The 23,757-nt window shown below is 42.2% G+C and overlaps 1 protein-coding gene across 15 annotated transcripts in view; it reads left to right on the top strand.

Annotated features, from left to right (window-relative positions):
• MACF1 (microtubule actin crosslinking factor 1) overlaps positions 1–23,757 on the top strand; it is a 329,250-nt gene that overhangs the window by 40,521 nt on the left and 264,972 nt on the right. Inside the window, exon 1 of one of the 15 annotated variants that reach the window (XM_053897177.1) lies at positions 15,941–16,080. The exons of the other annotated variants lie outside the window; for them this stretch is intronic. Within the exon in view, the coding sequence (XP_053753152.1) occupies positions 16,029–16,080 (52 nt within the window). The 5' untranslated portion in view covers positions 15,941–16,028. Of the gene's footprint in view, positions 1–15,940; positions 16,081–23,757 lie in introns of those variants that run through there. 15 annotated transcript variants of the gene reach the window in all.

The following is a 23,757-nucleotide window of genomic DNA, read 5'->3' as shown; positions in this document are numbered from 1 at the left end:
TCCTACTTGAGTTACCAAAAATGTTTGTAGGGGAGAAAATGAACAGATTTTTTCCCTTTTGTTTATCCTTTACCTACCTTTTAAATGTTATCACCCATTACTCTTTACTCTTTATTCCAGCAGAATGAACTAGTACCCTGTGTCTTCCTGCTTCTGTGCTTTGCTCAGGCTGTTTCCTCTGCCTGGATTTTCCTTCCATTTCTACATCTGATTTGTCCCTCCACATCCATCTCAAATATCACTTTTTTTGGTGCAGCATTTCCTAATCCCTTCAGCTGGAAATCATATCATCTTTCTGAATTTATATAATATTATTGAAAGAAATTCACTTAAAAGTAATAGTAATAATAGCTGACAGCTTACATTCATATATCCTTTTACAAAATGCTTTTCACATGTATTAGCTCTTTTGAGCTTCCTGTATAGTTTGTCCCTTCTGCTTTACGTAAAAGCTGAGGAAACTGAGGCTCAAGGAGGTTAAATGACTTGCCTGAGGTCACATGCAGCTGGAACTAAATATAAATCTTATGACCTTAAACCCCATGTTCTTTCTACCAAACAATGCTATCTTATGATTCTTATGTCTTGCTACTGTATGCTATAGTTACTTGTGAAAATATCTTATCTGGTGCACTATTTTGTGCTGTCCTTGTTCTCTGTGACCTTTACATCTCATAGCACAGAGTATTGTGCACAGTAAGGCATCAGTAAACATTTGAAAGGCTGGTGAGGAGTCAGGGAGATGTTGGTGAATGCATTTACATAGCACAGTGCCCAGCACATAGATGCCTAATACATATTTGTTGGGTTTAATTGTAAAATGGATCAAAGACCATGTTAATAAGAGCCTATATGGCATTCACTTTATAAATGCTTTGCCTGATATTAACTCATTTAATCCTTCAACAACTAAATGAGGTAGGTACTGTTTTTATTTCCATTTTATACTTGATGAAACTGAGGAACAGGAAGGCTAAGTGACTTGCCCAAGGCCACATAGGTGGTAGGGAACGGAGTTGGGATTCATAGTGACAGGCGGTTGGCACTGGAATCCGCATGCACTCCTAACCATTATGCCATAATCAGTTGTTCTGAATATTTTTACACTATTAAGTTCCTCCTGGACTCCTGTCTGTCTTGGGTGTGGCTCAAATAAAGAAAAACAGAAGCAGCGAAGCTTGTGAATGTACTGCAGAGAAGTGGTTCACATCAGAATCACCTGGAGGGCTTGTTAAAACAGAGACTGCTGCGCCCCACCCCCCAGTTTCTGATTCAGTAAGTCTGGGGTAGGGCTTGAGAGATTGTCATTTCTAACACGTTCCCAGGAGATGCTGCTGCTGGTCTGGGACCATTTGTGTAGAGTATAACAGTTAAGAGCATCGACTGGAGCTAAGCTGCCAGGATTTGAATCTCAGCTCTGCCATTTACCGTGAGCCTGGGCAAGTTTGTAAGCCTGTCTGTGCTTCAGTCCTCATCCGTAAGGTGGCTATGTTGATGGTACCTACATCATAGGATTCTTATGGAGATTGAATGAAATAATACATGTAAAGTGTTTAGAATAGTTATTGGCTTACAGTAAACATGCATTGTTAACTATAATAATGGTGATAAGACATGATTTTATAGTTTAGTAACAAAGACTAGACTTACATTGAATAAATAATAAAAATAGTGTGAGATCAGGTTATTAGTTCATGTGGTCCCGACTCTAAAGTACCTTAGACGTGAAGTGTGCATATGTTGTGGCACAGGAGAAGCAGTGGGGGATCAGAAGGAGGAGAGGTACATGGGACTTGAAGATAATAGAAAGTTGTATAATCAGAATTTTGAAAAATTGGCATTATCAATGGTTTGGGTTTTACAGCCAGAGAATTGGAGGGATTGACAGGGTGAGAGAGAGAGAGAGAGAGACAGAGAGACAGAGGTAGAGAAAGAGAGAGATGTCTGCACTTTGTTTGCCAAGGAGATAACTAACTCCTTTTCTCATTCGTCTGTCTTAGAGTTGGTAGCTGGTCTGACGGTGAAGTTCCTGGGAGTTTGCTCTTTGTGGGGAACAGTGACCAAGGAAGTGGTTTGCTATTGGCTTCTGAGACTGGGCTCTGCAGCCTTGATCCTCCACAGCTGATTCACATACTTTTGATTCTTGCTGAGAAAGGCAGTTGTTGGGTTTGGAAGTTTTCAGATTCCAGAGCCAGCTGGACAGCTGACCCTCGGGTAGCTATTTCCCAAACTGCCAGCCCTCTGTCGCCTCATTTCCCTGGGCCCCTTCTTTTTGACTTTGAAGCAATATCCTATATTTAGTAAACTAGCCAGTTAGAGGTTGGAGGAGGTTGGAGGGGGATGTCTCTCTCCCACTTTAGAATTCTGGGTGGATGGAGTTTTTGGGCCCAGGAACAAGCCGTGTCCTGTTAAAAAAACTTTAACCCCTTCTTCATCATCAGCCATGTTCATAGGTCAACTTACAGAGCTAAGAATGTACCTCTAGCTCATGGGCAAGGAGCAGTGTTTATTTTTGGGTGTCCTGAAGAAAATATTTGGGAAAGGAGTGGGGAGACGTTCAGACAGCTCCATTTATGGTTGAGCAATGCTTGGTATTCTACAGAAGAGACCATATGGACAGTGAGGAAGAGTTTAGCATTCTGATTGTTCACCTCTTGCCCCCTCCATTCAGGGATGGTTAGGGACACCTCATTAGCCATCAGAGTGGGACAAGTATTTCTTGGACTCACATGAACCTCACACCCCCCCATCCTGGGCATCTTCTGCTCTCCCAGTCTGCTGAATCACACTACCTAGGAATGGCAGTAGCCAGATTGCCTCCTGGAGCACCTGGAGCACTCTTGGCATTAATACATTGTTGACTGGTCTTGGTCTCCTAGACACGGCTTGGGCCTCTCCAGGCCTGCTGGAATGATAGGCTGGGTCTTAGCCCCCCCTCCAGCTTGTTCCACAAGGCACTGACCTACTTTTCAGAGACAATTAAGTGTTTGTGAGCAAAAGAAGGCGGTGACCCAAGTGAAGGTGAACCAGAGCTGCATTAAACAAACATTTGGAGTCACTTTTTTTGTCTCACACAGCAGGGTCCATCTCGAGTTCAAATGGAATGGCTGACCAGGCTGATGTGGAGGCCAAATTCCAGATGCTTATCTGGATAGACATCCTTGAAATCTCAATCCTTCCGTCAGTGTACTTTAATATAAGAAATTACCTTTTGTGATCATTGAACCCTTTGTTTTTGGGTGAGAGAAGGTTTGGAAGGAAGCTGGGGCTCTTAGAGCGAATTACCGTTATAAGCCCACAGCCCCTTTTGGTGGCAATGTCGTGGCTCACCCACTGAGAGGATTTTGTCTTTCTTTTTGTAGAGGCTGGGATAATAGGCTGTGTGGGCACCTAGATCTTTAGGGAATGAGCAAGTAGCTTGTTTAGGTTTTCCTGTCCTTGTAAGACAAGCATTAGATTCAGGCTTTACAGTGAAAGGATGTGAACTCACTTTCCTACCTCAGTCTTAGATGTCACCTATCTTTTAGCAAACCCCATTCCTGCCTCCCTGTTGAGTGTGATTATGTTTGATTTGTTATGCTTACTGTTGTCCTTTAGTAGTGGGGGAAGGGTCCGAGGTCCTGAGAAGGGCCCATGACTCCTGTCCTACATCAGCTGACTCCAGGACCCTGAGGGAATTGCTAAACTAGCAATTGGGCAGTTTCTTAAACTTTTACTTTCAACAACTCCACGCACATGACAACTGCTATAATCTCCCAGTCAATAAGCAGAAGTTACTGATAATGCACCCAGATATCCAGATCAATCTCAAAGTTCAGGAAGGAAGAAGGGTGGGAGGACTCAATCCTGCCATTCTCTCATTGGAACTCCTGACAGCCTTTGAAGTGAAAGCCCTGTCTGGAGAACTAGGTTACATATCAGAGCATGGCTCAGAAGTCAGCACGGCATCAATTTGGATTGTGTAAATGGCTGTTTCTAGGGGAAGAGTATTTGAGATGATGTGAAATTGCCCGCCCCCCCCGAAAATCCCAGAGTCTGGTCACAAGTTTCATTCTTCTGCTTCTATTCCTTTATGCCTACGGAACCTGGTCTCTGCCTGTTTTCCAGTCTTTCAGCCTCTGAATGGTGCCTTTGCCTTCCCCACCTGTAGCCTATATGACAACACCTGTCCTGGCATCTCCAAGTCTCTTTTTGCCACACTTTCCTTTCCTCGAAGCTGGACCCAGGTTCGTTTTCTCCACCCAGCTACCGAGTTCTGCTGCATAGCATTGTGCTGACGGATTTCTTTACAGATTTACGAGCTCCAGCCACAGCTTGACTCTGAACACTGCCCTGAAGTCTTTCTCTTCTCTCCTGGTTGACTCCTGCTCCCTTTCCCTAACAGGATCCATTCCAAACTTTCTCCTCTCCTCAGACTTGCTGCTCCCCACCCTACCTTGTAACTCTCAACAAGTCAAGTAGTCTTGCACTTCCCGTGGCTCTGCCTCTCAGTGCACCTGTCATTTTCCAGACCTCATTGCATTCTCCCTGTGTCATAGGCAGGCTTCTGGGCATGTACATGGCTTGTATTCTTGTCTTCCCTCACCTAGTGACTCCTTGTAAATATGTTCAGGTTTCCTCCATTCTAGGACAGAAATTCTTTTAAAATTCTTTTAAACTGGTCTCTTCTTCTTTCTGCCTTTTTTTTTTTTTTTTAAACTACTAGTCATCTTGACCCCCGTAGCCGGGCTTGACCACCATCCCAACTGAAGTCTCCATCACTCATGGTGATCTACTTGCAGAGTTCCAGAGTCTCCTTCACTTCTCATGCCCTTTGACCTTGTCATAACATTTGATCCCCCATGGCCCTCTTTCTTCCGTGTCCCTCTGTGCACTCTCCCTGGATGAGTTTAGTGACTCTGGTGATTTCATTTATCAACATTGTCTGTATGGTGATGACTCTCAGTATCTCTAAGGGCTTTTCTCTGGGGTCCAGAGTTGTATTTACAAATAACTACTGCCCTTTTCTACTTCAGAATTTGCAGATATTCTAATTGACATATGCAAAACCAAGGTCATCATCATCCCTCTTCTTTCCCCTGCCCAACCACACCTGCATCTCTTCTTGTGTACCCTGTCTCCGACACCAGTATCACTCTGCACCTGTTGGCCCGAGCTAAGAAATTTGGGTTTGTTTGTTTTTTGTCTTCTTCATTCTCCATGTCTGATTAGACGCTACATTCTGTTTGTTCTAGTTCAGAAACATCTCAACATCCATCCTTTCCCATCCATCCATCCTGGTTGGATCCACTGCCCTATTTTAGATCCTTGTCATCTTTGGCATATTGCCAGTGACTTTTGCAGGGTCCAAAGTCATTGCATACTTAAAAAAATTTTTTTTAGATACATTTTGCAGAACTACTCTCCATGAAAGTTGTACCATGTGGTTGAGTCTTACACTTTATCTCTTGTTAAGAACTCCAGTTCTCACTGCTTTCTATTCCTTCACAGGGTGAAGTTCAGACTTCTTAGAATGGATATGATTCTCAGTTTCATCCCTTGTTTATACGGTTTCCTGTGCCTTGGATGTTCTTTCTGCTCCATCTGCCTCACAAACTCTTGTTCATACTGTAATCTTTCATTCCAGCTCAAAAGTGACTAACTTTTTATGGCGTTTCAGCTTCTTTCCCCCTACCTCAACCAGGAAAAATTGAACTTATCTTCTCATCTGAGTTCTCATGGTACTTTTTACATCCCTTTGTAATAGTACTTATTTTATATTATCTGTTTAATCGTCTGGCTCCTTTACACCATGAGTTTAATGAGGGTAGACTTATGCCTTCTTCATCCTTATTTCTTTGGTGCCATACACTTGATGGAATTTGGGTTGTATACAAAGTTTCTGCTGTCTCCACGTTTGCAAAGTCTAAATGAGCTATGCTATATTGGATATTAGTTGTGATAGTATCTCCTCTCCTCTTTTTATTTCATAAAGTATCTGTGTTTACTGTATGAAAATTATAAAGTAATGAAAACTGGAAAATTAAAGTTGCCTAGGGGTGCCTGCTGGCTCAGTTGATAGAGCATGAGAGTCTTGATCTTAGGGTTGTAAGTTCCAGCCCCACGTTGGGTATAGAGATTACTTAGAAATAGGGGCACCTGCGTGGCTCAGTTGGTTAAGCATCTGACTCTTGGTTCTGGCGCAGGCTGTGATTTCACAGTTCCTGAGATCGAGACCTGCGTCAGGCTCTGCGCTGACAATGCAGAGCCTCATTGGGATTCTCTCTCTCTCTCTCTGTCCCTAGCCCCACTCACGTATATTCTCTCTCTCTCTCTCAAAATAAATAAACATTAAAAAAAAGTTTACTTTAAAATCTTAAAAATTAAAGTCACCTGAAATCTCATCACTTGGATAACCACCGTAAATGTTTTGCTATATTTTCTTTCAGGTGTTTTTCTATAAATATATATATGTAACTATATATATAAATATATTTAAGAATATATATATAATATATAAAAATATATATATATAAATATATATATGTAACTAGTTTTCTTTACTCTGTGGTGAATATTAGTGTCAAAAAATCTGTATCTGTATAATAATTTGTATTGTTAATATTCCATTGCATGGGTGTACTGCCCTTGAGCCGATACCCTATTGTTGGACTTTAAGGTACTTCTGCATTTGATGTTTTAAACAATGAGATGAATATACTTGTATATATATTTTTTCTTTGCACACTTAGCCACATTTCTTTTGTATAAATTCCTAAAAGTGAAATTGCAGAATCAAAATTCATTGCATGCTTTACAACATTTTAGATATATTTTTGCTGAACTACTCTCTGCCAAAGTTGTACCATGTAGTTGAGTTTTTATACTTCATTGAGATTTTTTTTCCTGTGGTAGGTTTTGCATTGCTGTTCAAGATTTTATGTATTGGAATGATTTAATTAAGGCGGTGTTTTATGAAGACTGATGTTGTGCCACGTGCAACATGGATTGGAATGAGAAGGAAAGAAATCTGTTTTTTGGAGACCATTTTAGCAATTCGGGTGTGAGGTAATGAGGATTAGACAGGAGAGGACAGCTGTTGGATAAAGGAGAAGATGATGAAAGGCAGTGGGAAGAACTGACAGGACTGGATAGTGGGTTGAGTAAAGTGTGCCATTACTCGAAGTGGGAAATTAAAAGGAGGTATCAATTTGGGGAGGGAAGCTGTGGGTCCACTTTTAATAACCTGAGTTCTAGTTGCTGTGGCATGCTCAGGTGGAAATGCCCCGTAGGCGGTTGGCACTGTACCGCAGCAGTCAGAAGAGAGGCAGGGCTCAGTCATCTCAGCCTGTTTAAAGTCCTACACAATAAATAGCCTTTCCAGCATCCTCTCCAGGTGCCTCCTCAGATCTAAGCCAGACAAGACTGTCTTCTTGGAGAGCCTTCACTTGCTGTGTCTGCCGTGTGGCACTCACCCATTGGTCACAGCCCACCTCAGAGCCTTCCAGGAAACCTTCTTTGATCACCCCCACTGGGTATTAGTTCCTAATTTATTAAATGCTAGTGGTCATTTTTTTTCTGTATCTTTCATATTGTACTTTAGTATCCTGTTTGTACATACACATTATTTTCTTCTACAATATTGGAAGCTTCTCGAGGTTGACAACTAACTTGAGTTGAGTATCGTAAGCTCCATTTAATCTCCCACATTGCCAGCACATAAGGGTCCAAAAATATTTGGTGATTTGTGGAGTAAATGGAACCAGCTTTAATGTAATATTATTAATAAGTTGGATTGTTATCATGCTATACCTAACACCTAATAAAGTGCTAACACTATTTATGGACATTCTTCTACTTATTTTTCTTAAATATGCAGATATATTATGGGAGGTGAAGTGGAAAACAAAAGATGTTAAGTGTTTCCCCTTTCAGAGCCACGTTCTTTGTTTCCTCCAAGATTCTTAAGTGCAGTATATATCCCCTGCCCTTTAGTTTTCAACCCCCTCCACTGTCCTGAAATTGCTGTTGCCAAGGTCATTAATCACTTCCTAATTGCCAAATCCAATGGGAATTTTTCAGCCCTAATCTTACATGACCTTTTTTGTGTACTTGAAACTATGAAATGCTCTGTTCTCCTTCCTGTGGCATCTGGGTGGCTCAGTTGGTTAAGTGTCCCACTTTGGCTCTGGTCATGATCTCGTTTGTGGGTTTGAGCCTGGCATCAGGCTCTGTGCCAACAGGGCAGAGTCTCTCTCTTTGCCCCTCCCTGATTCATGCTTTCTCTCTCTCTCAAAATAAATAAATAAACTTCAAAAGAAAAGTTTTTCCTTCCCTAACTTTTTGTGACTTTATCCTCTCCTGATTTTCTTCCTTCGTTTACAAGTTTATTTTCCTTTAAATAAAGATGCTTTCTAGGATTTTGTCTTTGGCCCTCCACATAGTTTTCTTGAGTGATCTTATACTCATATTTTCTTTTTTTTTAATTTTTAAAAAAATGTTTATTTCTGAGAGAGAGAGAGAGTGAGCGAGCATGAGCAGGGGAGGGGCAGAGAGAGATGGAGACACAGAATCCAAAGCAGGCTCTAGGCTCTGAGCTTTCAGCACAGAATTCAACGGGCTTGAATTCAACGAGCTGTGAGATCATGACCTGAGCCAAAGACGGACGCTTAACCCACTGAGCCACCCAGACGCCCCTTATGCTCCTTTTTCAACTGCTGGGTCAGCTCTCTCTCCTGATCTGCATGCACGTATCTCTGGGTGTTGGAGGACTTCTTTTACATATCTTATAGGTGCCTTTTACTCAGCATGTTCCACACTGAATTGTTCATCCTCACCCCGGCAAATCTGCTTTTTTCTCTCCCATTCCCAGTCACACAGGTGAGATATTTGGGAATCATTTGAGAATCTTCCCTCACTTGGTGTGTCCACCCAACACTACTCTAGCTCAAACAAAACAGTAATCACATGCTGTATAATTCTACTTGAGATCTCACACTCCTTCCTTTCTTCCCACTCCCAGGACTGTTTTCTTTGTTATGAGTCTGTTATTTCTCACTGTGTAACTGTGATAGTGTCCTAACTGGTTTCTTTCCCTTCTGTCTTACTTCCCTCATTTTCACAGCTGCTAGAATATGCTTTATGAACTTAAAATCTAATGATTAAAAAAAAATAGTCACTCGGCTTCCTATTGCCTTTAGGATGAAATGTGTTTTGTTTTTAGCATGGCATGCAAAGCTTTTATGTCCTGCCATTATTCTTCCAGGGGAAAGAGTACCCTACACTCTAGCTATGTCAAACTATTTTAAGTTCCTTAAATGCATCGTGCTCTCTCATGTTTCTGCTTTGCTTTTTCTGTCTACAGCACTCCTGTCCCCATCAATCCGGTTCTGTCTGGCCCCAAAGTTCCAGTTGCAGCAGCATCTCTTTTGGGAAGCCTTCCCTAGGCTTCCATGTGCTTCTTTGCGTCCATGTACCTTTACCAGCATCAGCCGCACTGTATTGCATCTTGGTGTGCTTGCTTGTCTCACTCACTAGATCATAAGATGCTTGAGCGGCGGCCCTGAACTCTTCAACTTCACCCTCAGGGGTGTACCGATTTGGCCAGGGCAGGCTTGTTGGCTGTATGAATGATGGAGTGAGTAGGTATGTGGTCAGTGGCGGTGCTGGGATCAGGATTTAGAATCTCGAATTCTTGCCTTTCATTTATTTTTTGACTAGGTAATATGTTTACATAATTGACTGTTCAGAAGGTACAAAAAGATGAAAGTACAGTGAAAAATCTTTCACTCCAGCCATGCTTTCCCCTTCCCTGAAGACAATATTGTCAGCTTTTTGTGCCTTCCAGGGATGATGTATGCACTTATTTATTTTAAGAAAGTAATTCAGCAAATATTTGTTGAGCCCCTACTACATGCCAGGTACCATGCTAGGCTCTGGGGATAAACAGTGAAGAAAGTAGATAAAAATCCCTGACTTTCTGCAAGCTAAATTCTATATATTTTTCTTCCCTCCTTTTTAAACAAACATAAATGAGAGGCTAACCTACACCCTATTTGACTTTTCTTTGTTTTACTTATTAGATCTTAAAAATTAATCCATTTCAGCACATAAAGACCTTCTCTTTTTCCCTCTTGCTTATTATTCCATTATATGGATGGAATTGCTGAGCCTGCCTCAGATTCTGTCTCCGTCCCTCTGCCCCTCCCCTGCTCATGCTCTGTCTGTCTCTCTTTCAAATATAAAATAAAACATTCATTTGGCCAATTACCTACTGATGGACACTCTTTTGTTATAAAATTCTGTAATGAAAAAGCTGTTGTACACTTATCATTTTGCAAATGTATATCTATAGGAAAAATTCTTAGGTGTGGAATTGCTGGGCCAAATAGTATACATACTTACAAATTTGATGGATGGTTTGATCCATGACTTTAATTTTTATTATGAATATTTCAAGCATGTAGATGAGTATAGATAACACTATAGCAGATGTATATGTACCCACTACTCATTAGTTGTTGGCACCCCTATTGAGGTTTTACCTATTAAGTACTTTTAGCACCTCCTTAACATTGTGATGTTTTCCCACTGGATATTATCCTATTTAAAAGCATTTTTTTAAATGTTTACTTATTTTGGGGCTCCTCGGTGGCACAGTCGGTTGAGCTTCCGACTTCGGCTCAGGTCATAATCTCACTGCTCGTGGTTTTGCCCCCCCGTGTGTCGGGCTCTGTGCTGACAGCTCAGAGCCTGGAGCCTGCCCCAGATTCTGTCTCCATCCCTCTGCCCCTCCCCTGCTCATGCTCTGTCTCTCTTTCAAATATAAAATAAAACATTAAAAAAATTTTAAAAAAATGTTTATTTTTGAGACAGACAGTGCAAGCGGGGGAGGGGCAGAGAGAATGGCAGATGTAGAATCCAATGCAGGCTCCAGGCTTGGAGCTGTCAGCACAGAGCCTGACAGTAGGTCTCAAACCCAGGAACCAGGAGATCATGACCTGCGCTGAAGTCGGCTGCTTAACTGACTGAGCCACCCAGGTGCCCCACACTGAATATTATCTTAGACTCAAGGTAATAAGTTTCTTAAGAACTCTTACCCTGCCATCCTGGAGTCAGCACTATACAGTCTGTCTTGGGCTTTTTTTTTTTTTTTTTTTTTTTTTTTTAATAACCTCATTTTTAGGAAAAGGCAGCTTCAAAGGAAAATTCCATTATGCTATTTTTAGTGTCTACAATCTGAGTTTTCAATAATGTTTATTTTCCCTCCTTCCTCTACTCAAAAGCAACATAGGAATGCTCTGGGAAGTTGGTGGCCTGTCGTCTTGGAGACTTGTTTTATTTGCTGGTGGAAGTGCTCAGGTGAATTGAGCCAGCAAGCACTTTTTCCCCCGCAGGTTTGTCAGAATAACTAAATACGGTGTTCCTCAGCAGGCGCCTACCTTTGTGTCCTCTGGATCCTGATGGATTTGATGAGAGAAGCTGTTCCTGGAGGAAGGGGATACTGTTGGTCTCTATTACACCTGAATGCCTGTGGCTGTGTCAGGAGACTTTTGTTGAAATGAAAGTCCTTCTCTCCTATCTCTCTACTGGAGATCCATAACCTTGTTCCAGTAGTAGGTGACTCTTACCTCTGACCTTTTTCTTAGGTCCCCCCAATGAGGCTTTTAGGTTACTTTATGATGTTATAAATGTAGAAGGGAATTTTGGTCTCAGGTAGAGCTAGAATCCAAGGTCATGGAAGACACAGATGTACCTTAAGAGCAGGTATTTTTGCCTTCCCTCCCAATTGGTCAGTGCCTTTTCACCTTGTTTGGTCTTGTAATATTACATAACCACTGTAGGGAGGAGAGGACTCATAGGATTCACCCATTTTTCCGTGAACCACACGGCCAAAAAGAAAAGGATCAAGGAGAGAGAACTGATTTGAGGGTGTGTGGCCTAAAGCACAAGGCCTTTTTAAGCTCATTGTCAGACCCCAAATCATAAGTCTGGTCCACACAAAGTACCTCCCCAAGCCTGGGGTAAGCACAGAGTGGGCAGAGCTTCTTGGACCTTTGCTGCCAGACCCGCACTTAGTTCCCTGTAAAGCCTCCCTTGGTCTTGCCATTTCAGTTCTCTCCTTCTAAGCATGAGGTCTGACTTCTTTTGTCTTCTGTTCCTCAGCCTTGCAGAGGCGGCCCTGGCCCTGGGGACAACTCTTTCTTCAGATGGCAAACTCATTTTCTCTCTAGCAGTCCAGAGGGACAAGGTGTAATTCAATCCCTTTCTCCTTCAGACACTGCTGCCAGGGGGAGACAATGAAGAAAGTGATCTTTGTTGCTCCCTGAATAGGACCATGAACCTGGCACCTGCTTTTGTTACTGACTTCTTAAGTCACTGGAGACATTTTTGCTGTCTTCCTGCGCCAGCAGCTGCTTTGGAGTAACAGGAGCAACTGGCCTCAAAGAAAATGGATAGATATATTTATATGAAGAGAGTTACCTTTCATATTCCTAAACCTCTTGTCTTTAGGGCTGGTCTAGAGAGTGAGCAGTTGGAAGTCAGCTGTGCCTTCAGTTGGACCACCTATGACCCTCATCTTCTGTGAATCTGAGCAGACAGATTGATTCCTTTTTTGTCCTGCTCTCCATCTCATTAGACTCTTGAGTTTTGCGTTCCCGGCACCTATAGTGCCTGCTGCGTGGTGAGTACACAACAAATGTACACAGAATGAATGGCTGGGTGAATTCCTTAAACTGGCTGCTCAGGTTTTGCTTCCCTGACCCTGACATGAGGGGGCCTTGTGGAAGAAGGACCTCTGTTTTTAGAAGAAAGATTGCTTCAAAGGGATTTTGAAAGCTATTGATTTGTAGAGGAGTTTTGGGGGACTGTGTGAACTCCAAGATAGGACTTTCTCTCTCTTCATCGGCCTAGAACTTTCTCCTCAGTTGTAAGGAGACTGCTGGAAGGCTTGTCCTGCTGTTTCAGGATTTGTATCCTGGACCTGACTCAGGCCTTCACTCCACCCACCTAAGTTCTGGTGTCCCTGAGCCCACTCAAGGGCAGGGCAGGTGTTCCTTTTTAACTGCCATCCTGTCACTATAGAGCCAGAAGCTCTAAGGACCACATCTCATACTCTGTCCTCTGCACTTCTCGATCTGCCTTCATTCAGTCAAGTTCCACTTAGTTCTGAGGTGTCTGTGCCTTTGTAAGGGCTGTTGGAGACAGCAGGGCTGTTTTTCTCCCTGTCAGCAGCTGGCCAGAGAGGCCCTATTTGACTGCCAGATCCTGAGCCTTTTACATTGTCCATCTTGGTCTGGAACCTAGGGCAGAATTTCTCTTGCCACCTGAGGTAACACCTCACTATTTGCCGTGTGGGACCTATGAGGATAAAAGATGAACAGCCACAAAGAGCATGTAGAGGTATTGGACTGTGGTGCTTTGAAATGCTTTGATTCTGAGGAACGGTCTCTGATCTGCAAGAAGAATACAACTGGAGTCCAGGCTGCCCCCCACCCCCCCCCCCTTTCCCAAAAGCCTCAAATTGGAACCATCACTCACTTTATAATTCCAAACATCCTTGTTTTTGTTTAATTTTTATCTGATAAAATGTTATTAAACAATTTCAATGGTGAAACACACAGAGGAAATGACAAACCAGCATGTGTTGTCTTTTAAATGCACTTAGTTTGAGTAGCTATTTTAAAAGTCAGTTTTTCCTGCTGTTAGATTCCTGTCGTCTGGACTGCTTTGCTCCTTCAGGTGGGAGGAGTCTCTGAGTGGGATTTTATAGTGGCGTTAAAGCAAGAGGACCCAGTTCTGCTCGGGCTAATTGATCATTCCTTTACATTCTTATATTCACCTGCACTACGTTGATTGCTTTCAGATCATGACACAGAACAGGTCTTAGAGATCAGTTCAGAGGTTCTTTACCTATGATTCATTGACCCCTCTCCACTTGTAAACAAAAGTTTGTATGTAGATGAATATGTGCCTTTTTCTAGGGAGAGTATCCTTAGTTTTCATCAGGTTCTCACCAGAGTTTGTGACCTAAACAGAAAAGAACAATTAGTGTTTTATAGGAATTTGGGGCTCCTGCCCACCATAGCTAGTTTGTGGCAAAGTTGGATCTTGAGATAGACTCTGGAATCTAGGTATTTTGACTCTATAACCCAAGTACTCTATTACCCATTCTCTTCCTGGAGAAATAAGTGGAATAATGCTAGGAAACAGACACACATGATCTGAACTGTTGTTTAATGCTTGCCTTTCTCTGTCCACAGCCTTATTTCACAGATGAGTAATCCAAGGACCTGGTCTGTTGGACTAGGTGACCTTAAAGATACTGTGATTCTTACAGTAATGTACCATAGAATCTATATTTCTGTTAGGTTTTTTTACTGTATCCCATTGTCTAACCTATGCCCTGTAAACATTAAGGTCCCTTTTAACTGTTGAATCTTGCCCATGAAATTGTTCTTTTGAGAAAAGGAACCATGTATTGTGTTGCCCTTGACTTCTCATAAATACTTAGATCTGCATACAGTGATTGGCTACCTTGTGACTATTGACTGACTGGTAGCATAAGAAGGCACAAAAGCCTGGGTTGGATATTTTTATTATTTAAAAATGTTCCCCTTTCTATTATCTTAGCAACTGTTAATATTACTTAGCCTGATCTTTTTAAGTGGGAACACTCTCTTTTTCCTTTGTTTTCACAATGCTCCTTATACAGTTTCTTCACCTGCACCCAACCTGCATAATTGGGAGTTTTGTGCAACATTATATCTGACACACTTTGAGTTCTACCCCAAGGCACTGAATGGCAGCCTGCATGGCAGGTTGTTCAGAAAACCTTCAGGCCTGGGAGAGGGGTGTCTTCTTTATGAGGGGTTGCTCCTCTGTGGTGTCTGACTCAGTTGATTGCCCATGGATTTCTAGAATGCCAAGGCTTTCATGGTAAGATGAGCCAGAGCACCAGAGTGTGACTTTTAGGCAGATTGCTTACCCTGTTTTCTCATATGTAAAATCAGATTTACAGTTATTTTCGTAAAGACATTTTCAAAGATGAACATAATGATGCAGACGAACCACTTTGAATTTCTTACAACGAGATATTATAGAAATTTCAGGTTTTCTCCCCCTTATTAGATAATCTATGTAGCTTATCCGAAGAGCCTGTGATTACTTGGGGGGGGGTCATCTTTTTGAGGCTAATTGAGTAGAAGGAAATTTGCAGCAGCTACTGACATCATTAAAGCAAAACCAAAAACAAATTAGCTGAGTGGAATAGTGCCCTGGAGTGGGAAGCTGTGAGGGTGGTGTTTGAACCTCACTTGTCCCCTAGTTATCTATGGAGAAGGTCCTGCCCCCCGAATTGTGCATTTAGCCCTTAGCAAGTGGGCTTTACAGTTTAGCACTTAGGGAGTGGGCCTCACAGTTTCTGCTTTTGTCTTCCTGCCTTGGACTGTGTTGATAAGCAGTGTCTTGCCTGTGTATGGCTGTGTTCCATTCTGTAAACATCACTGCTGTAAGGGGAGTGCAGAGTTGGTTGTTTATTTTGTAAAAACCTGCCCCATTGCCATGTGATATTTGCCCAAGAGCTCCTGTTGTAGTGACATGCTTGTGGTGAGTGTGGCCCTTTAAAGGTTTCGTTCTCAAATGTTAGATGAACCCCTAACCCGTGTCCTAAGAGTTTTAACCAGGGGAACGGTAATCCCAGTGGATCCTGGGCTGGAGTCTAGAGAGAAGGTGGCAGATGAGGTGGCAGATGATAGGCAGGGGCCTGTTGTGGTCTCCTTCCTCTTTTGCACAAAGGAGGGGCTGTCCTCTCCTGGGGAGGTATTTCCGCTCACTGCAACAAATGAGGGAGCACAAAGCCCTCTAATGTAATGAGGCTTCTCTGGTGACGTCACTTATAAATGTGGTCAAAGTCCAGTTCTTGGGGGCTAGCAAGCACGGGGGCTTAGAGATCAGTCCTCAGTCCGTTCAAACGCTCTCACTTCTCAGCTGTCACTGTGCCATGCTGCCTACTTCTAGCCACTGAACCAACACAGCTGAGCAGGGGCATGAACGCCTACAAGTACCAGAAGTTCCTGGAGGGACTCAACAACCTTAGAGGTACAATGAGGCTTCTGGCTCCCTGCCTTTCTCCTCGCTGAATTTGTGAATGCTTACTGTGTTGTGTGTTATGCGGGCGTCTTTCCTTTCCATCAGCTGCTCAGGAGCTTGGAAAACCCTCTTACTCTGAGCTGGCCATATTTTTGTGTGTGTTCCCACAATGACACAGAAAGGCTAGCATTGTAAGTGTGATGGTGGGTGACCGGGAGGGGATCGTTTCTGCTACTTCAGTAGCAGTCTGTTCTCTTGCTTGAATGTTGAATGGACAATGAAGAAATGTCTCCTGCTCTCTTTCTTTTTTTTTTTTTTTTTGGTTTGATAATTTACTTATTTATTTTATTTGCATTTTTTTTTTTAGTTTCAAGTTTTTATTTAAATTCCAGTTAGTTAACTTATAGGGTAACACTGGTTTCAGGAGTAGAATTTAGTAATTCATCACATACATACAGCACCCTATGCTCATCACATGTGCCCTCCTTAATACCCGTCTCCCCACTAATCTCCCCTCCATCAACCCTCAGTTTATTCTCTATAGTTAAGATTCTGTTTTCTGGTTTGCCTCTCTTTTTTTTCCTCCTATGTTTATCTGTTTTGTTTCTTTTTTAAAAATTTTCATTTATTTATTTTTTAATTTACATCCAAGTTAGTTAGCCTATAGTGCAATAATGATTTCAGGAGTAGATTCCAGTGATTCATCCCCTATGTATAATACCTAGTGCTCATCCCAACAAGCGTCTTCTCCCCTGCTCTCTGGAGTTGAGCAGGGCTCAGGATACTCCCAGGGCAGTGTGGGTGGAGGGCTTTTGCCATCTGGCACTGCAGCCTCACCTAGGTGTAGTTGTTTCTTGGGCCAGGTTTTCCAGTCACCTGTGTGTATAGTGAGTCAGAGTCCCACCTGGAGAGAGCAGGAGTGGGGAGTGGTAGGGGGTGGGGGAGGAGGAATGCAGGTTGGAGGCCAGAGATGCCATGTAAAGGGTAAATCATTGACTTTAAAGGAGGTAACTTTTTTTTAAAGTTTATTTATTTATTTTGAGAGAGAGAGAAAGCATGAGTGGGGAAAGGGCAGAGAGAGAGGGAGAAAGAGAATCTCAATCAGGCTCTGCAGTGTCAGTGCAGAACCTGATGTGGGGCTCAAACCCACAAACCAGAAGATCATGCCCTGAGCCAAAGTCGAACGCTTAACCAACTGAGCCATCCAGGCACCCCTAAAGGAGGTAACTTTTTAATAAAATAATATTTAAAGAGAATCATGTCTGCTTTACATGATTGTCCAACTCTTTGCTGACCACAGATGAGAAAAATGCAGGCCTCTTTTTGGCTCTTAAGGAAGAAGATAGATGAAATCTTTTTACTTTCTCTTCTGTAATTCATAGATGATTTTGTTTCCATCTGCTTAGGAAGGTGCTCAAACCATCCCTCTTTCACCAGCAGTCTAGATTCTGGATCCAGAGCAACCATGGGGTGGGTGCAGAGAGAGTAGGAGAGGTAGAGAGAGGAACAGGGATGAGGGAATGGCGGCAGACCTGGACTCCCATCCTGCCAGGGTCTGTAGATATTTTCCCTTCTTTCATTATGTGTTGAAGAACTGTTTCTAAGAGAACGTATATGAGAAGAGCTTTGCAGGCTATAAAGAGATATACAACTGTAAAGTACTATTCTACTAATTTCTACCTTTTCTTCCTTTTTGTCTCTCTACCACACCATGTAAACATTTTTTCCCCCAGGACTCCTGAGAGCTTGAGCCAATCCCTTTTGGTTTGGGGCTCTGCAAGCTCATCAGGCATCAGGCAGGTCTTAGCAAGAATGAACCGCGTTAACTGTTCTCTGTCAAAGGCAATTCTGAGAGGGCAGAGGGAGTGTGGCCTTCTTCATCCAGAATCATGGGGAAGAGGTGTGAGAGGGGGACAGAACCCGTGGAACTTCTCAGGGACTCTCCTTGGGCTTTGTTGGGGCCTGGGTGAAGGGAGGTGCAAGAATGTACCCTTGTGCCATAGCAGAGAAGAGGTTCTCTTGCCCTATTTCCTATCTTAGAGGGATCCTTCTATATTCTTGGGCACAATACCCACCCAACAGCAAGAGGCCTTTCCCTCCTCTGTTTACAAAACTCATGGAAGGATTATCAACCTTCATTAACTTGCATGTTCCTTCAGTAGAAGAAAAGATTTAGAGTAGAAACTCCTTAGTGTAGTTTTATTCCCTATTATCCTTGGCTCCGTTCTTCTGATAAAAGGCCAGAGCTTCCTGAAGATGGACAGATGGTGGATGAAAACTACAGGAGATTTACTTATCTATAGAATTGGAGAATAGAACTTTTCTTTTTTGGTTCCCCTTTGTGTCAAGGGTTTAGATGAGCAGTTAAACCACATAAGGATGGCTGTGGCCTAAGTGAATCAAGTTTAGCAGTGACCTAAGTAGATTCCTGAGTTTCTCAAGAGACCACACCACAAATAACCCTGTCCTCCTCTGCTGTATGTGCTTCGAGAGTAAAGTGCAGATATGACCGATCAGGGCACTTCTTGTTTTCCTCTCATGAAACATGCATGGAGGAAAGAGTCCTTTTTTACTCCCTAAATACGACTTGCTTTGGTCCTGAGTGTCTTGTAACTCTCCTGACTTTCTCAGTGGGGCTGATGGAACAAGTAGCTCTTGATTTGATCCATTCAGGGATGGTGCACACTAGGAAGGGCTATTTCTGCTTTTGAAAGAGGTTATGTTAAAACCAGCTTGGCAATCATTTATTTTCTTGACCCACCTAAAAACTCCCCCCCTCTCCCCCCGCACTCCCCATCCTTTCTGGCAAGGAGTGAGTAAGGTTGCTAGGAATGAACAAGTAACAGACAAGATCCATCTATCCCAGGGAGTGTCCTGTGTGGAGCTGAAATCAGAGAAGAGATAGGACCACACTTACAGTGGTGGCAGCTCACACTCCACTTTCCCACCCCAGATACTAGGGTTATTTTGGTTCTAGCTCTCCAAGATGAACTCAGAAGCATTTACTACTATGGGCATTAAACACGAGGATATACATATGTATATGTATATATACATATATACATATATATACATGTATATATGTACACACATATATGTATATACACACACATATATATGTATACACACACACACACACACACACACACACACACACACAGTTTAGTGTCTGGAATGTGGCCAGAGTTCACCAAATGTTAGTTCTAGACCTTCTTTCCCCTGTCCCTCCCAGAGTCTTTGAGTCAGGGTAAGTCCTTGTGCTTGCTTTGGTTCAGAATGAGCTGGGTCAAGTTATACTCTTGTAGTGCTTGTCACCCATTGACATGATTGGTTCCAGGTCTCTTCCTTGATCTCACTGTAGGACAGTTATCAAGGTTGAGACTGGAAGACAGTAGCATTAGTGATAATAGTAATAACATTAAGCACTCAGCAAATGTTAGTTATGGACTGGGCCCTGATCTAAGCATTTTACATGTATTAATCCATTTAGCTCCTAAAATACTCACATAACAGGTGGCTTACATTGGTAAACCCAAGGCTTGGCTGGTCTGAGAACATCTGTCCTGCTAAGGCTTTCCTGGGAGTATAGCAGCCAAGATGACTGGTGCTATCTGGGGACCAAGTGCCATGGGGGGGGGGGGAATACCCACAACTGCCCAAGTGTATGTGTGACACTCATGGGCACCTTATTCTCTGGGGGAGTGCAGAGTATGGTGCTTTGAAGTGAGGACAATAGATCTTTTCTCTCCACACTAGCCTCCTTGAGCTGTGTCCTGTTTTCTCATTCTACATTCATGTGTATACACTGTGTAATAGTCTTTATAGAGTACAATGTATGAGATACAGCAGTTTGTCTTGTTCATTCACCCACAGAAAGCACCTGATTTAACCTTCCTTCTATCCCAGAACTTGAATCTTTCTCAGGTGAGAGAGGTATCTGGAAAGAGGGCATGTGGTTGTTTTGATTTGGTCTTTATACTCATTTCTGGAATGTTGTTATAGGTCTTAGACAATTATTTCTCCAACCCTGGGTGGCCAGGCAGATAGTTAGATACAAGGCATTGCCTTTGTCAAACTGTCCTGTGGGCTGAGTTTCACCCACTGCGTCCCCTGATTATGGTGAATGACCACTTCCCTTTTTCATTTCACCTCTATCTTTGTGTATTCCAGAGGGACTGACAGAAAGAGGTCATAGGCTCCCCTTTTCATTGAGTTACCTACTTTGCCTTTCTTGAGATGATTCAGCTTACAGCCATTCTTCCATTTGGTGTTGAAGGGAACCCAGTGGGAGAATAGAGACATTGTAGAAGTCTTTTGAAGTTCTGGTCCCCAATTTCTTGTGACTCCTTGGTGCTTTGACACCAGGATTGGGGCACAGTATATCCCATTGCTGTTGCTGCTTCTGGGCTTTAAGGTTTACTTCTCTGTTCTGCCAAAAACCATAGTTATTAAGTGATTTCTGCCCAGATGGATCTTTTCTGTGGGTATGACAGGTTTTACTATTGGCCCAAGTCCTGCTCTTTGGCAGAGTCCAGGCCTGTGCTGTGGACTGGCAACTGGGGATTAATAGGAAAGCAGATATGTGGTTAAGGTTGAATGATGAGAAGGTGGTTCTCTAGTCTTTGCTAAACAAAATTGGGATAGGTCTGTGAGATAATGACTGATTAAAAAAATTTTTTTTTGTTTATTTTTTATATTTGAAAGAGAGAGTGTAAGCAGGGGAGTGGCAGAGAAAGAGAGAGGGAGATCGAGGATCCAAAGCGGGCTCTGTGCTGACAGCAGACAGCCCAATGTGAGTCTCAGACTCATGAAGAGATCATGACCTGAGCTGAAATCAGACGCTTAACTGACTGAGCCACCCAGGCACCCTGATAATTACCTATTTAAAAAAAAAAAAACAAAAAAACACAACACAAGTGTATCTCTGGCTACTTAGGTAGCTCAGTTGGTTGAGTGTCCAACTCTGGATTTCAGCTCAGGTCATGATCCCCCAGGGCATTGAGCACCGTCTCAGGTTCTGCATTGAGTGTGGAGCCTGCTTAGGATTCTCTCTCTCTCTCTCTCTCTCTCTCTCTCTCTCTCTCTCTCTCTCTCTCTCTCTCGCCCCCCTCCCCATTTGTGCATGCACGTGCTCTCTCTCTCTCTCTCTAAAATAAAACCAAAAGACACATAAAAAAAACCCCAAAACAAATATACCTCAGTACTCACATACTTTCGCCCTTCTTTTCACTCTGCATGTACAGTTTTGTTGCCTTTGCCTGGAATACCATTATCCTTCTCTCTTTATATCAAACATCTCTTCTTTCAGTGCCTAGCTCATTGTCACTTTCCCCCATAGTTCCTTTCCTTTCCTTGCTTTCTCTCTCGTCTCTTTCTTCTTCCTTTTGCATTTTGAGATAGAGTTCTCTTTTCCTCATCAGTGTTGCCATAACACTTTAAACGTACTGATTTTAGAGCATGCTTATAGTTATAACTATGGTTATTAAACACGTTATGTTATAGTTACAGTTATTAAACATTTGATTTTCCTCCTAGTCTTTACTTCTTTGGCAAGTTTCCTGTAACTTCTGTAAGCCTCAGTTTTCTCATTTGTAAAATAGGGATAATACAACTTATCTCCCAAAATGTTGTGAGGATTACATACCATAGTGTGACATCTGGCACAGAGTCGGAGCCCAGAAGATGTTTTTTATACTGTTGCTAAAAGTGGGAACTAGACTCCTTTCTTCTTGTATCTTCTTCCCCTGGCACATGTTAAGCATGAAAGGACATTTGAAGAATTGAACTAAACTCATGTATCCAAATGTCCTTCAGTAGTCACCGTAGAGGGTTAAAAAAAAACCCCACAGTACTCTGACATTGGTGCCTGTGCTGTGTACATTCACAAAACCCTTTTTGTGGTTTCTCTCTTCACCTCCAGATTATTACTCCCCTAAGAAACTACAGTTGTTTTATAGTCCTACTTAATTTTGGTCAAAAAACGATATTATCTAAGACTTAGGCTATTTTGAAACATTAAATCCAATCTCAAAGAATGAAAATATACTGCTCTTGAAGACATTGGAAAGATGGTATTACTAGTCTGGAGGCAGTTCCAAGTGAGGGGTTCCAAGTATGTTTTGGGCAGTGGCAATGTTGAGCAAGTGAACAAGGTGACTACTGACAAGGCACACACTCAGTTTGGTTTCTTAGCTGTGAGGTATTTGTCAAGCCCTCTTTCTCATTCTCTTACTTTGGACATCCAGTGAGTAGGCCAGACTGGAAGACTGTCGTTATTACCATGTCTGGGCATGCAGGAGAAGTCCTCATACCCTGACATGTACCCTTCAGAGATTGACCTTTTTTGGGGGGAATTTTCTTCCTCTCTTCAATGTGGCTAATAAAGAATCTCAGGGAAAAAAAAAAACACTTTTTTTCTTCTGCCATTAAATAGATACACTATTTTGGCCTTGTAGAAAGCATAGAAAAATAAAAACCAAAAATCACAAAAATCCTACAACCTGTAGATTATTGTGTTCATAACTTGTTGTGTTTCCATTTAATCTTTTTCTTTTCTTTTTAAGGTTTTCTTTTTAAGTTGTCTCTATACCCAGTGTGGGGCTCAGACTCACAATCCTGAGATCAAGAGTCACCTGCTCTATGCACTGAGCCAGCCAGGTGTCTCCCATTTAATATTTTCCTATCCGTATATACATAACATTTTGTTTTTATATGTTTGTCATTATTGTAATGTAGTTCTTTTTCTTGCTCTTTATTATTTTGTAAGCATTTTTATGCCTTTACCTGTTTGTTTAAATCATTTCTTAACAGCTTGTGGAATTTCCTCAAATGAAAGGATCATTTATTTAACATTTCCCACTTGTGGGGCATGTGTGTTTCCAATTTTTTACAGCTGTACTATGATAATCCACATCTTTGTAAATAAAATCTGTGCATTTCTGATGATACTTTTAGGATAGGTCTCTAGAAGTAGAATTACTGGTCCTAAAACATATATTCAAAGCTCTGGATGTTGGTTTTTAATTTTATTGCACTTCTAAAAGCTATTCAAGTTACCTGTAGCACTTTGAATACCTCTGATAGCTCTTGGCCCCTTGTGCTCTAGGGATAGCACTGTCTTCAGGCTCGGTGGCCAGCTGGTTCTGATATTTTACTGTGCAGTTAATTTCATCATGGGACAGGTGCCAAGTGTCTCTTTCACTTAGTCAGCAGCTCCCACATGTCATCATCTCATCACTGCACTGTTTTATTCTGAAACTTTTCTCCTAGCAACTCTGGACATTTAAATGGCTTCACTGATCCTCCCAGCCCTAGTACCTTTTCCTCTTGCACTGAGAGATCCATCTGTGTTAATCAGGAAACGCAATACCAAGAATGACCTAATCATTGCTCTACAGAAATCCTGCATTGGAACCCCAGATTGGTCCAAGGTTGAGATTCTCTTTTTCTTTTCTTGCTGTTACTGAGCTAGAAAATCAGGCCAGGTTAACTTGATAGAATTAATTGGTTGACAAACTGCTATGTCATCACCCTTGCTTGTGGTAGGTGACTGCCTCTGAGAGAAATGGAGCTGGGGCCGTGTTTTAAATCAACATATTACAGTCAAGTGCAAATTGGCTTCTGTTACTTGGGACTGACAGGCTTAGGGTAGAATTATAGACTTGATGAGAGTACAATCTTGTTTCT

This window comes from Panthera pardus, unplaced genomic scaffold (genome assembly GCF_024362965.1).
Source record: "Panthera pardus isolate Hobbes unplaced genomic scaffold, ASM2436296v1 HiC_scaffold_11, whole genome shotgun sequence".
NCBI classification, from domain to species: Eukaryota; Metazoa; Chordata; class Mammalia; order Carnivora; family Felidae; genus Panthera; species Panthera pardus.
This window is presented reverse-complemented; position numbering and strand designations above follow the sequence as displayed.